General features: G+C 40.7%; 1 protein-coding gene across 1 annotated transcript in view; it reads left to right on the plus strand.

The window, feature by feature from the left end:
- The first annotated feature begins 1,400 nt into the window (after positions 1-1,400).
- nkain2 (sodium/potassium transporting ATPase interacting 2) overlaps positions 1,401-12,961 on the plus strand; it is a 43,496-nt gene continuing 31,935 nt past the window's right edge. Inside the window, exons 1-2 of the mRNA XM_034143058.1 lie at positions 1,401-1,533; positions 3,208-3,288. Coding sequence (XP_033998949.1) covers positions 3,232-3,288 — 57 coding nt within the window. The 5' untranslated portion in view covers positions 1,401-1,533; positions 3,208-3,231. The remainder of the gene's footprint in view (positions 1,534-3,207; positions 3,289-12,961) is intronic.

A 12,961-nucleotide genomic window follows, 5' to 3' on the forward strand; every position in this document is an offset into this window, starting at 1 on the left:
AGGGGCCTCGGTAATGGGCTGGGAGGCCTCTGACTTCTTATAATGGCCTTTGTGCACGCGTGTGTGTGGGAGTGTGAGAGGGAGCCAGAGAGAGACACAATTGCAGGACTATATAATTGTAAAAGGAAGGACACACTTTAACATAATAAAATGAATCAGATACACAACAGACAGAAAGGGACACAAAGGCATAGACACAAAGAGACACCGTGTCACACACACTCACAAACACACTCACAAACACACTCACACACACACTCACACACACACACACACACACACATGCATTGTGGTGCCAGCTGAGCCCAGTGTGTCCAATAACAGCAGGTGCTGTCAAGTGCAAGCACAGCAGACCTGCCCTGACATGGACACACACACACACACACACACACACACACACACACGGACACACGGACACACACACATTCATTCATTCTTTTTCTTTAACTCTCACTTCCAATAAGCACCATTATAGGGAAATGGAACGTTGAATAGGTGTACTTAACACAAAGTCAGTTTATGTGTGGGATAGCCAGTGTGTGACTGTATGTGTGTTAACCTGCTATGTGGCTGTGAAAGGCTGTAGTGTTGCCATATGGTCACACATTAGGGCTCTCAAACTCAGCCATCCAGAAGAGAGTGTGTGTGTGTGTGTGAAGCCAGTGAGAATAACAGGATATAAACAACTTTGCTGATATGTACGCTGTTGCGATTTAACACTTTAAGTTGACGGGGTGAATATCAGTTTTTTGGGCTGAATGAAGCTACCAATGGTATTTATTTTTTATTTTTAACGCCCAGCCTCCTCTGTCCTCTGCTTCATCTTCCTTCTCATGTCTTCTCCCTCTCCGTCCCCCTGTGTGTGTGTGTTAATATATTTAGCAGTGCCGTATCATATGCTGTGCTGACTTCATTAACTATCTCAGCATGAGGCTTCAGTGGCTGAATGATAATAAACCTGGACACACACACACACACACACACACACACACACACACGGTCCTGGGAGCTTTTCTTTTTCCGGATAATATATAAATAAAAAAAGGTGTCAGCCCAGGTCGAGAAGTCATAGGAACATCCCCTTGACTAAAGGAGAAAAACAAACAAGAATAATATAAAAACAAATACAAAAAATACAACAAAAAACACACAAACTAACCCATCAGTATAAAACAATACAATTAAAATAAAGAAATACATCAAAAACAATATGGGGCTTAAATGAACAAGACGATATATATATACATACAGTAAAACAAGATGCATGTCAAGATAATAAGACATCAATAAAACCATGTTTTGATTGTTAAAATTGTTTAAGCTTTTGCCGTTGCAAGGCTCAACTGTTGATCATTTGTTTTGTTTCTAACCACTAACTTCCTCTTCCTCTCTCAGGTGAGTGTGTTGGAGCGTCAGGTGATCGACTTCCTGGGCTACCAGTGGGCTCCCATCCTGACCAACTTCCTCCACATCATCATCGTCATCCTGGGTCTGTTTGGCACGATCCAGTTCAGGCCGAGATATGTCACCGGGGTGAGTTTTACACACTCTCACACACACATTTGAAACAGCCATTACACATACATATCATTTGCCCTAGATTTAACGACAGCCTCTCATTAGCCGCTCAGCTCTCTACATCGAGTAATGAGGACTGAATATGGAGTGACAGTTTCAAGGGTTTATTTTCTGTCTCACTGGAAATCATTTGTATGCCTCATAGCACTGCCATGCAGGGATGTAGTATCATAGTCATGACTTTAAATACACTGTGTGTAGAACAATGCTTTGACATTTGATTTTGAAACATCTGATTCACCATCATACATATAACTAGAGAATGCGAATAAAATAGCAAGGCGAAGCCTTTATTTACAATTGAAATGAATTAATGGTTAATATATAAATTCTTACAGGTGGATCCAAGATTGGACCCATTTCTCTCTAAAGAAAAAGAAAGATAAAATAAATAAGTTAAAGGGGCCCTATTATGTTAATGTTCAGGTTCATATTTATATTTTGTTCCTCTACCGTGACATGTTTCATGCTTAATTTTCAAAAAGTGATTGGTCAACTGCTTACAGTGATCATGTACAATGTGTTGGAGCACTAGCCAATAGCAGTGCGAGTGTTACATATGTCACTAAGTTATGGAAGTATTTATTTTTTACAAAAGTTCTGTAGTGTTTTACTTGAAATTTCGGCCAAGAACGGGACTGTTAAAATATCAGGTTTTGCATACACGATTATCATGGGCATACAAACTCAGAATAGCACAATATTAACAAAATGTCTATAAAAAATGAGTCAAATTCATCCTTTGTGAGTGAATTGAGTGTAGGTTTCTTTCTGGGGGGCAAAAGACATATTTTATGTTATAATTCAAGAGCCACGGGATAATTTACCTCTATTTTTTTTTAAACATGATGGCTCTCACCAATATAGGTATATTGAGACACTCCTAGCTAGGACTGCATTTATTTATGGTAAAGAGTTTTTTCAAACAAGCCCCATACAAATTCACTAGCTCTATGTTAAAAGTATAATACTTTGATCATTGACAGTAAATACTTTTGACATTAATATAGATGGTTTATATTTGATAGAAAGGGGGAGGCTATTAACCTGACCTCCTGAGTTTTAATTGAATAGCCATGCATCATATAGTAAATAAAAGGTTATAAACAGTGATGTGGAGTAGGAGTTGGAATACCGTGCCCTGTGGAATTTATTTGTTTCTCTTTTCTTTCGCTGGCAGCTGTCGATAAAATAATTCATCAGTCAGGAAACTTTCAGAAGTTCCCACATCGGCTGCACACAGCTCTCACATACACCCTAACCGATACCGCTCAAAGACACACACACACACACACACACACACACACACACACACACACACACACACACACACACACACACACACACACACACACACACACAACACAGACACAGACACAGACACAGACGCATCTATTTTCTCTCTGTCAGGTTTGATTCAGGTGATTGGTTGCACACTCTTTGCTGTTGTTTTGTTCCTACGCATCTGAACAACATCAAAAGTGAAGCCTCCCTCTGTCTGTTCTCTCCATCTCCAGCTCGCTCCAAATGCGAGACATGAACATGCTTTTCTAATTCTCCAACAAAGGCCTGTCAGATCTCGTCTGCCTCTCACTCACTTTCTCTTCCCTCACCCTGTTTTCTGTGCAGTATGCCGCCTGGCTGGTGGTGTGGATGACCTGGAATGTTTTCATCATCTGTTTCTACCTGGAGGTTGGAGATCTGTCAAGAGTAAGAACATTTTCTTGGATTATTTTGTCTGCATGCTTGTCAATTATTCTACTCTAACAGCAAAGATATAACAAAGACAGGCAGTATTACACCTTCATTTTAAGTGTCTTGTATTTAAAACAGAAGCAATAATAAGACTGGCAGTATTCTATATACATTTCTCATATATAATGTTTTTTTATAATGTCATGATCATTTCTACTGATCATAATTCCATTGTTGAGGTCTACTAGAATAGATTTATATTGTGCAATTTTCCAAACTCACATTGGTTTCTCATACAGCATCTCTGTATAGCATGTGTATTCACTCTCTGTCCTACACGGCTTGTTGGAGCTCCTGCCCCCCCCTCCCTGTGAGCCCACTGTGCTCTGATTAGTCAGCTCGCCCACTCTGTTCTGATGAGTCCACCACCGTCACAGCGGAACATCAGTGATTATGTTTTACAATGGCGTTTGTTAGCAACCAGAAAATGACACCAGTAATGACAAACAGATGAGAATGCTGCGTGGGGTCTGGGTGCCGTGTTGGCGGGACGTTGCGAGGAGCGGACAGTGTGAGCTGGGTTCATTTCCTGCTTGTTGCGTGGGGTCTGCGAGACAGTGAGACATCGCGAATGGACGCGGGAAGGGGGGGTTGCTGAGGGGGCTGCAGCACCCCCATCTGCGAGGCTCCACTAGCAATCCGCAACCCCCCCCCCCACACACACCCCCAAACGCGGCGCACCTACAGTGTAAGCACGCCACAGTTTCACCGCTGCGAGGCTCCACTAGCACACACCCCCCCTAGCACGTCACAGTTTCGCCGCTGAGAGAGTGTGTGTATGTGTGTAAAGAGCTCCACGGATTGGTACGGGAAGACAACAATGGAAAAAGAGAAATCTCCAACGAGGCATTCTGGGGCAGCATAGACAGGTCTTTTCTGTGTTAGAGTTTTACTCGCTACAGGGTGTACTTTGAGGGTTTGGGACTTTGCAGAGTGTTTACATGCATAAAAACCTTCATAACACACAAGGGGACGGGTAATAACCGGAAAAGCATGACATGGGACCTTTAAACGTATCTCATAAAATACCAATATCAGTAATGAATATATTCGACTCACAAGGGTTGCCTGTGTTGCCAAAGTCATTCACATGCACAAAAGAGCACAATATTATTCATAATCTACAACTGTGCACTGGGTGACATGATCTTTTATCACTATGAACACAGTCACTGTTATTTATTTTGTATTAATTCCTAACACACCGTCCTGCTGTCATTAATACTAACTATTGTGCCGAATGTGTAAAAATGTGTCACTATTGACCTATGTTTGATTAACTTTTGTTTTTTAATTTGTCTTACTATTTTTGTGACCCATGTTTCTTAAGATCCTCGTGTTCAGCAGGCACTAATAGGTTTTGGTTTGGACAAGGCAGAGAAGTTTTGAGACTAATAACTACAATTTTCTTTTGTTACACTAAGCCTTAAATGTGCGTCTGCCTTAGCTACATCACCATATCAATATTGCATCTGTTAAACTTGTCCCATGCATGATGCAGAAGTCAAGAAGAGCATGGGAATGCACTTGAGACTGCTTAGTAACTCGCTAGAAGCAACAAGAAGAATAGCTTTTGCTGAGAGTGATAAATAAACAAGCTCCAACCACTGCATGAGTCCCCTGACAGAACCGTGAGGGATAAGAAAGTTCTGCCTTCGCTCACTGACCCGCTGTCATACACAGATCACTGCCCTCTCCACTGTGTTTCTGTGATGCTCGATACAAGCTAAGTAAAAGAGGTGCCACTCTGTAGCATCACTCTACTGTCGCCGGTGGAACGTGTGTATTCACAAACACACTTGAATGATGCCCCTTCTTTGACCGCACGCCCAGAAATGGCTGAATTGGCTTTCTACCTGTCTTCCCCTGACAGAAGGGGTCACATAATTTCACTGTAATTCTGAGTGTTAGTTCAGCTGCCGTGATCACAGGGGCAAGACCCTGTCAGTGAACACTTTCTGCTTACTGACAGTGCCACTTAAGGAGGGGTGGACTTGTTTACACCTTTTAAACATCTCGCTATAATGTTTAGGTCACATTAAGGGGCTTTAATGGTAAGATTGCCACTGAGTCGTGATAATGAAAGCATGTCAGTGCTTTGCATTGCCAACTGATAAAGATACGACACACAAGCTGAGGCCATTCAAGTCTTCTCACTCTGCAGTAAAAATGTGTCAATTTGAATACAGATTATCAACTCGCACAATTAATTAAAGCCAATCAGCGCTTCCATAAACAGAGGAAATCAGTTGATGGGACTGCTGATTACGGCTGATTACACTCTCTGGTGTGGTGATTGAAAAAAGTAGTTTTCCCATCATAATTTGTTTAAAATTACTCAGTTATGTAACACGTCTATTACCAGTTTAGTAAATCACACCAAAGAGCAGTTATAAAACCACATATCTGTGCGAATCCATCTTACAAGCAGTTTGTTGAACATTATTACTGTTAGAGTGCACTTAAAGGGGGCCTATTATGCAAATGTTCAGGTTTCATATTTGTTTTGTGTGCCTCTGCTGTGACATGTTTACATGCTTAAATGTTCAAAAAGTGCTTTATTTTTCTCATACTGCCTGTGCTGCAGCACATAGCTCTGTTGTTATTGGTCAACCGCTTAGTTATGTCCCGCCCCCTAGGGCCATCATGATCAATTTGTTGGAGCGCTAGCCAATAGAAGTGTTACATAGTGATGCAAAGTCCAATGGAGGTGTTTCAGGCAGGGGGGAGTGTGTGGGGGGATACTCTCTCTGGGGGTAACTTTAGGATTGTAGCCTTTGCAGACCATTCACATGCACACAAATCTATAGAAACACACTACAAGAAAGAGAAAACCCCCAAAAAGCACAATTGTCTTATATTTCTTTGCAAGTTTTCCCATTCACTCACTGTTGGATACACTCGTCATGTGTCCGTCTGCTCTTCCCACACAAGAACTTTTAACCTTAACTTGTGTTGCCATCCAAGCTAGGCTATCATTTTACAGTTCTCTAACCCCCCTCCACGTTCTTGCCTGTTACCTGCAGCTTCATTGACTGATCTTCGATTTTAATGATATTTACACTGCTCACTGTCCCGAGGCCTAGTTTAACAGTAACAACCACCACACTACGGCTGGGAGGAAAGCAAGCTTTATTTTTATCAAACTGAAAATACAAGCATGTCTGCCATGTTGGAAGGCCATGTTCAAAACATATTGAAAAGCTGCATAATAACAGTTCAAAGGTTAATTGAATGGAATAAAATTAATTATGTTACCATATTTATCATTTACAATCTGTTATGGATTTTAATGATTCGAATATTACTCTTGATTTTATTAGAAATAAGCCCTTCAGACCAAAATCATCACATCTGCTTTCTATCGAGGGTGAAGCAGCAAGCTAATTAGGAAAACCTTTAGCAATTAGCAGCTGACCAATCAGAGAGCAGCACACTCGAACCAGGGCGCTGAACAGCTTGTTTTTACGACCAGAACAGTTTGCGTTCGCCCCGCTCAAGGGCACATCAACCTTGACCCAGTTGCAGAGTGAGAGGGGAGCCACAAATGTGCGATTCCCCCCCCCTCACCCAGATTCACCAGCTGTTGTATAAAATACGGATGACCAACCGTACCAGGGGTTTACCGACCGGAGGACTGTTACTAACACTTGACCACATGTTCAACAAACACAGATATATTTGTGATTGTTGCATCTCGGCTCAGAACAAAGAAACTCCTCAAAACGATGATGAAATCAGATTTATACTCCCTTGGGACGACTGCATAATGTCAAACACATAAGCTTTTAAAATAAAGAGCCTCATCTTGTTATTTCAGTGCAACAACAAACAAAAATATTCAATACCAACCTTGGTTTCACAATAAAAACAAGAAATGAATTAAATGTATTAAAACGGGAGTTGGAGAAACAAGCTAGAGTGAGCCAGATGTTTTGAAGTATCCACCCAGTATCATAGCAATTGATTTATTGAAACCTGTTGGGATGTTAAGATCATTTATAACAAAAATGCTGATAAAAAAATACAGTTTAGAAGCAATGTTGTAGAAAATGTAATTAGCAAATGCTAACCTAATAAGAATTGTATATCATTAAAGTTGTTGTAAGGACAGTGGTAAGAACAACGGTCCCTTTAAAGATGTGACAGCAGGCTAGCATTCTTACCTTTATTTAAGCTGACTATCCAACATTTTAGCTACTTGTCTCAAGATGAACCAAAACGGTAAACAGTATTTTAGTAAATGCTCAACCACACAACAGACAACTTCTGTAACTTAACACATCTAAGATGCGACAGGCCTCCCGATTTTTAGAAAGCACAATAAAAAGAAAACTAACAAATATGGAAAAGAAGAAAAACCTACATTTCCTGCTCTCTAAAACTCATCATTAATTTATTTACATCCAAATCAGGTCCCAAAATTACCATTACACATTTAACTTTAGAGTGAGCCAATTAGTTTGAAAGTAAAATCTATGACAGCCAAGCAGAAATACTGATTACAGGTTTGGATTGATATAAAAAGCACATAAATTGGGTATAAATCAGAGAGCGAGACGAGTATATACCATACTTTCATGTATCCTACTCAGCAGGGATCAAAATAACTCTTAGGTGTTTGATAAGGGTAATGATGATGCGCTATGTGCTTCAAATATACAGCGATAGAAATGAAAATCTCTTAATCTCCCTCTCTATTGCTTTTAGACGCCTCTTCCCGCTCTCTCGGTCTAACTCTCCCCCTCCTCCTGTGCCTCGCTCTCTCCCCCTCCATGTAATGCATCCCTCCTCTCCCTCTGCCTGCCCTATAATCAAGTCTTTTTCATGTTGTTTTGCAAAGTGCCATGTAAATCCGTCCCGCACTCCTCTTCCGCCTCGCTCGCCTTCACCCTCTCGCCTCCTTTTCATTCACTCTCTTCCGCCATATTTCCAATGTCAGGACTTGAGGAAATGGGTCGCCGTCTAGAAGGGGCTGTTATTTATGGCCTGCGGCGGCTCACAGTGCGGGGCTTTATGTATCGGCCAGTACCGAGTGCCAATTTAATACATTACTTTATACACTCAGGCCATTACTTTCGGGGTCGCAGGACAAAAGTGGTTACGACAGACTCCATTTTTCTTCATTACGGAGAATTGACATCATTCTGTGCATGAAAGAGGCAGAGAATCAGTCGCAGCTTTGATTTATGCCATGTTATCAGTGACTCTTAGATTTTTCTGCTGTAGCTTTGATATCATTTTCCTTTACCAACACTCTCGTATATCCGTGAAGGGAACTGATATCAAGATTGTGCATCCTCAGTGACAGCAGTGTGAATTTGACTCCCAGTGAGGGGATTGAATACTAAATAAATGCAGTTCCATACATTTGGATGTTGTACAAAGAACAAATTACCGACAACAACTCAATTCCTTTCACAGTGTCTGACATGATTGTTGTGAAATATGTCAGTTTAAGTGTGCAGAACAATCCTTTCAGACTCTTTGATGTTCAGCAAATATTCCCTGTGTAATAGTGCAGCAAAGTCAGACAGATAACGGCTGTAAAAGTTTGAAATTTGCCAAGCGCGTATGACATTTCTCCTTGACAAGGACCCCAGACAGTGAGTGGAAAGGTGGGGGACAGCGAGGAAGGGGAAATGCATCAGAGTTTGTGAGCTCAGCTTGAAGTCAGGCGGCCAGATGGACGAACGTTGGAGGAACAAACAGATCATCATGATTGAGATAATGTTGGCTTTAATGATACATCATGTTATGAATCATTGACATTGTCCCATGCTGACAGGAGGGCTGTTACTCAATGTTAGATGTGACATACTTCTTTTTATTTATCTATTTTCTTCCACTTACCCCTTTTTCCTAGAGCTTTCAACCATATCACACATCAGATCTCATCAGCTGCTTCAGTTTGCTTGTGCAGTATAAATGTACAGTAGGTGTCCTGACTCCCTACTGTGTTGAAACAGCAGGGATGTAAACACACAGTGGTCCTGAAAAAAGAAGTGTTCAAGTGGCGTCTGGGAAAAAATAGCAACATTAGACTTGTTAAACTTTTACGGTAACACAATGGAACGTCATCTTGGATGGTGCTGTGTGTCCAAATGAAATTGCTCACAGAAGCTGCCTGTCTACGCATACATATCTGTAGAAAACGAAAATATATTCATTATTAACCGTACCATCACTACTCATCTTCTGATGTACAGAACGTGTGTGTCTTGCCCTTCTCTATTACAGCAGGCGTCAAGCTACAAACACCTTACTTAAAAGACACCAAGACCACTTATAGAGACTTAAAACCAATGTATAAAGTATCTATTTATACCTATATGTTTGATAGCTAACAATTTGAACGACTGAGTGCTATAAACGGATTAAACCACATTATGAGTACGTTTAATAATATATTTTAGATATGGTGTTCAACAGTCTATACCATTTAGTCTAAGCCACGTATTGATAAACTGCTCTCAGTAGTCTTGCTGCAACATGTTTGCCTTCTCAACCGCTTGCGTTTGAAGGAACTTTTTATCTAGTGTGTATCATTGCTTCCTATAAGGCCCCTGTAGAGCCCCAGAGGCTAGATAAGGTGTACATCCTGTGTTGACAGTAATTTAAGTTTAAGCCGTAGATTCATACCATATATATCTGTCTGTCACACTGCCGTCCTTCCTTCCGCTCTCCACTGCTCTATCTAATACAGCAGCGGTGCCATAGAATTAATCTTTAAAAAAGATTTCTGATGTGGCATCCCTGACAGATTTGGAGAGAAGTCTGTGGAGAGGAAACTGTCACCATGTTGCAAACAAACACTCGCATATTCACATCAGCTCTTTCTCACACACATATATACACACACACACACACACACACACACACACACACACACACTCTTAGACGGCTAACTGTCAGAAGTCCACTGTGTCATTTAAAAAAGATGCGGCCACCCTCTGGGCGTCAGATGACGCACAGATACAGACACATAGATACACACACACACCGCTCAGCTGTCAATCCTTGACTGTGTGGGAGGGATATCATGCCTGCTTTTTTGCATACTGTTCTTGCCAGCAAGTGTGTGTCTGTTAGCTCAGCCAGGAGTTGGAGAACCTGTCATTCATTTCTATCAAGTGCGAAGTTACATGAGGGACACACTCTTTCGTCTGTTTGTATACCCAAGCGGCCTTAAAAACATTTTCAATCCTGTATCATCCGGGGAGTCTAATTTCAGTCTGGAAAAACACAATGAAGAGGCAGAAAATAAAGAGAAATTGTAAAAAAAGGATTTATGTCAACATTGTTTACATGAGAAGTAATACAGCTGTCAAATGAGCAATGACATAACACACTGAAACAAACCAATTTAAACGTATTGTTAGCTATAAGCACCAAAAGAGACGGAGAGGAATGTGACTTGGCAGAATGAGAAACATAACTGATATATCGAGGGAAGAGAAACTAAAGAAGACTGAAAGATTTGGAGTAGAGAAGTCAGACATCATGAAGACGGAGAGATTTAGACAGGCGAAGGTATGATAGGAGCTATAAAAGATGACGTGTTATGGGATGGAGCCTCATGCGAATCTGTGTCTCTTTCAAGAGAGAAGTGAGGGGAAGAGGGAAAAAGAAGTACAAACACAGAGAAAGTTCGAGCAACTGAACGTCTAGGGAAGATAGGATCGCTTATCTAACAGAGAAAAAAAATATGTCTCTTTCATATCAATTCCATATCAACATCAATGGCTGCGGTTGTCAGTGCAGTGCAGGGGCGAGCTTTTTACTGCAGGATAAATTGTGGGAGGAATATGACAGTAAATCAAATTGCAAACCACCCGATTCATCTTGGAAAGTTTAAAAAAACAAAACAGGGCCAGTTTAAATGCTAATAGTGGCTTTATTTTACTTAGTGTTCAATCTCCTCTGCCAATTGAGACAATGAATCAAAAGGATCCCGCACATTTAATCATAGGCGTTCTAGTTAAAACATCCACCCTGATTCACTGAGTCAATGCATCAACCCTTACCGGGGTTTGATCAATGGATGCATTTGTTGAAATCATGGCATGAAATTGCCTTTTTTTTTCATCAACACGTCTCTAGTGGTTCGTTCCTAGCCAATTTTATGATTTTGAGCCCCGAGCTATCGTGGATGGTGATTCAATTTGATTATCCATTGTTACTGTAGAGTTTTATATGTAGCGACATGAGTTGTTTTTTTACTTGGTGAATTTGAGCAAGCAAATTAAACACAGATTTGGTTGCACGCCGCAGTAGATAATGGATTTGATTGACTTGTCTGCCGCAGTTAAACTTGTTCCAGCATTTGGATGTTTGGTGTTAATTTTATAATGGATTTAGCTTTGCTGTGTAAGCAGTAGTGTTTGTTTTGTTGTAAATGTACAACACCTACAGTATAATACCTATAGGTCTTAACTGCCAGTTCTTTAAAAACTCTTTACAGAAATGGCCTGAAGAAGAACTTTTATTGAAACATGAAAAGGACATGTCTGGTCTATTTAACTTTAGTCATATTTTTGTAGCTTCCATCTCATTTTTATGGACTAGCGAAAATATTTAACTCATGATAGTAATATTTTAAAGGGGACCTATCATGCAAAATGCACTTTTGTACGTCTTTTATACATGCATATGTGTCCCCGGTGTTCCAGGGAACTCACCAAGTGTCAGAAAACACAACCCTCTCTATTTTCCTCCATACCCAAATCTCTAAAAAAAGGGGCTGCAACGGATCTGATAAAAACTGATCCAGATTTGAACACTGTCCTGACGTCAGGACGGTGGCGCTACGGCTATTGGGCCAACTCCACCAATCAGGAGGAGACAGCCATGGCCATTGCCGTTCGAAAGCGCTGGAGACGCTGTAGTACATATGCCAGGCCTGTAGGTGGTGCTGTTCTCACTGAATCTGCCCTTGCAGAGCAGAGCTAAAAAAAAAAGTGCAAATTGAGCGAAATGAGGCATGGCTAAAATGCATGATCTGTTTGGTATTTTGAAAAGAAAAAAGTATAAATATGCCTTATATAGGTATGGCCCTACACTATATTATTCAAATATAGCATGATAGGTCCACTTTAAGTTTAGGAACGTTGCAACATTGTCATGGCTGCTCGGGATACATACCTGAGCAGACTACAAAAGGAATGGCCTCTAACATAACAAAGACATCAGTTGTAATAAAACCACTGAACATTAGTAAATCCTTTCCTTATGTCTTTGTCAACAATCTTTAAACATTATATTGACCCATTATCACCAATAAAGTACACAGAGCAACTTTTGCATCCAGTTGGAGTTGCGATTCTGGTCAACCAAGTCGAATATTTATTTGATCTATCATTAGCTCTGATTTCGGTATCCACCAATTCTAGAATAAAATATCCGACTCTAGTGGCTAAGTCCTCTAATCGGTTCAATAGCTAGCCACTAACTGTGTCTATCACAGGGATTTTGGCTGGTAGCGTAGTGTTGGTTTATCACATCATTTGAGTCTAAAACAGCTGCGGGAAAGGTCACCTATTAGGCAAAATCCACTTTTTCCTGTCTTTTATACATCAACATGTGTCCCCTCTGTGTAAAGAGATTCTGAAAGTTTCAGGAAAAAAGT

Source organism: Trematomus bernacchii, unplaced genomic scaffold (genome assembly GCF_902827165.1).
Source record: "Trematomus bernacchii unplaced genomic scaffold, fTreBer1.1, whole genome shotgun sequence".
Classification (NCBI taxonomy): domain Eukaryota; kingdom Metazoa; phylum Chordata; class Actinopteri; order Perciformes; family Nototheniidae; genus Trematomus; species Trematomus bernacchii.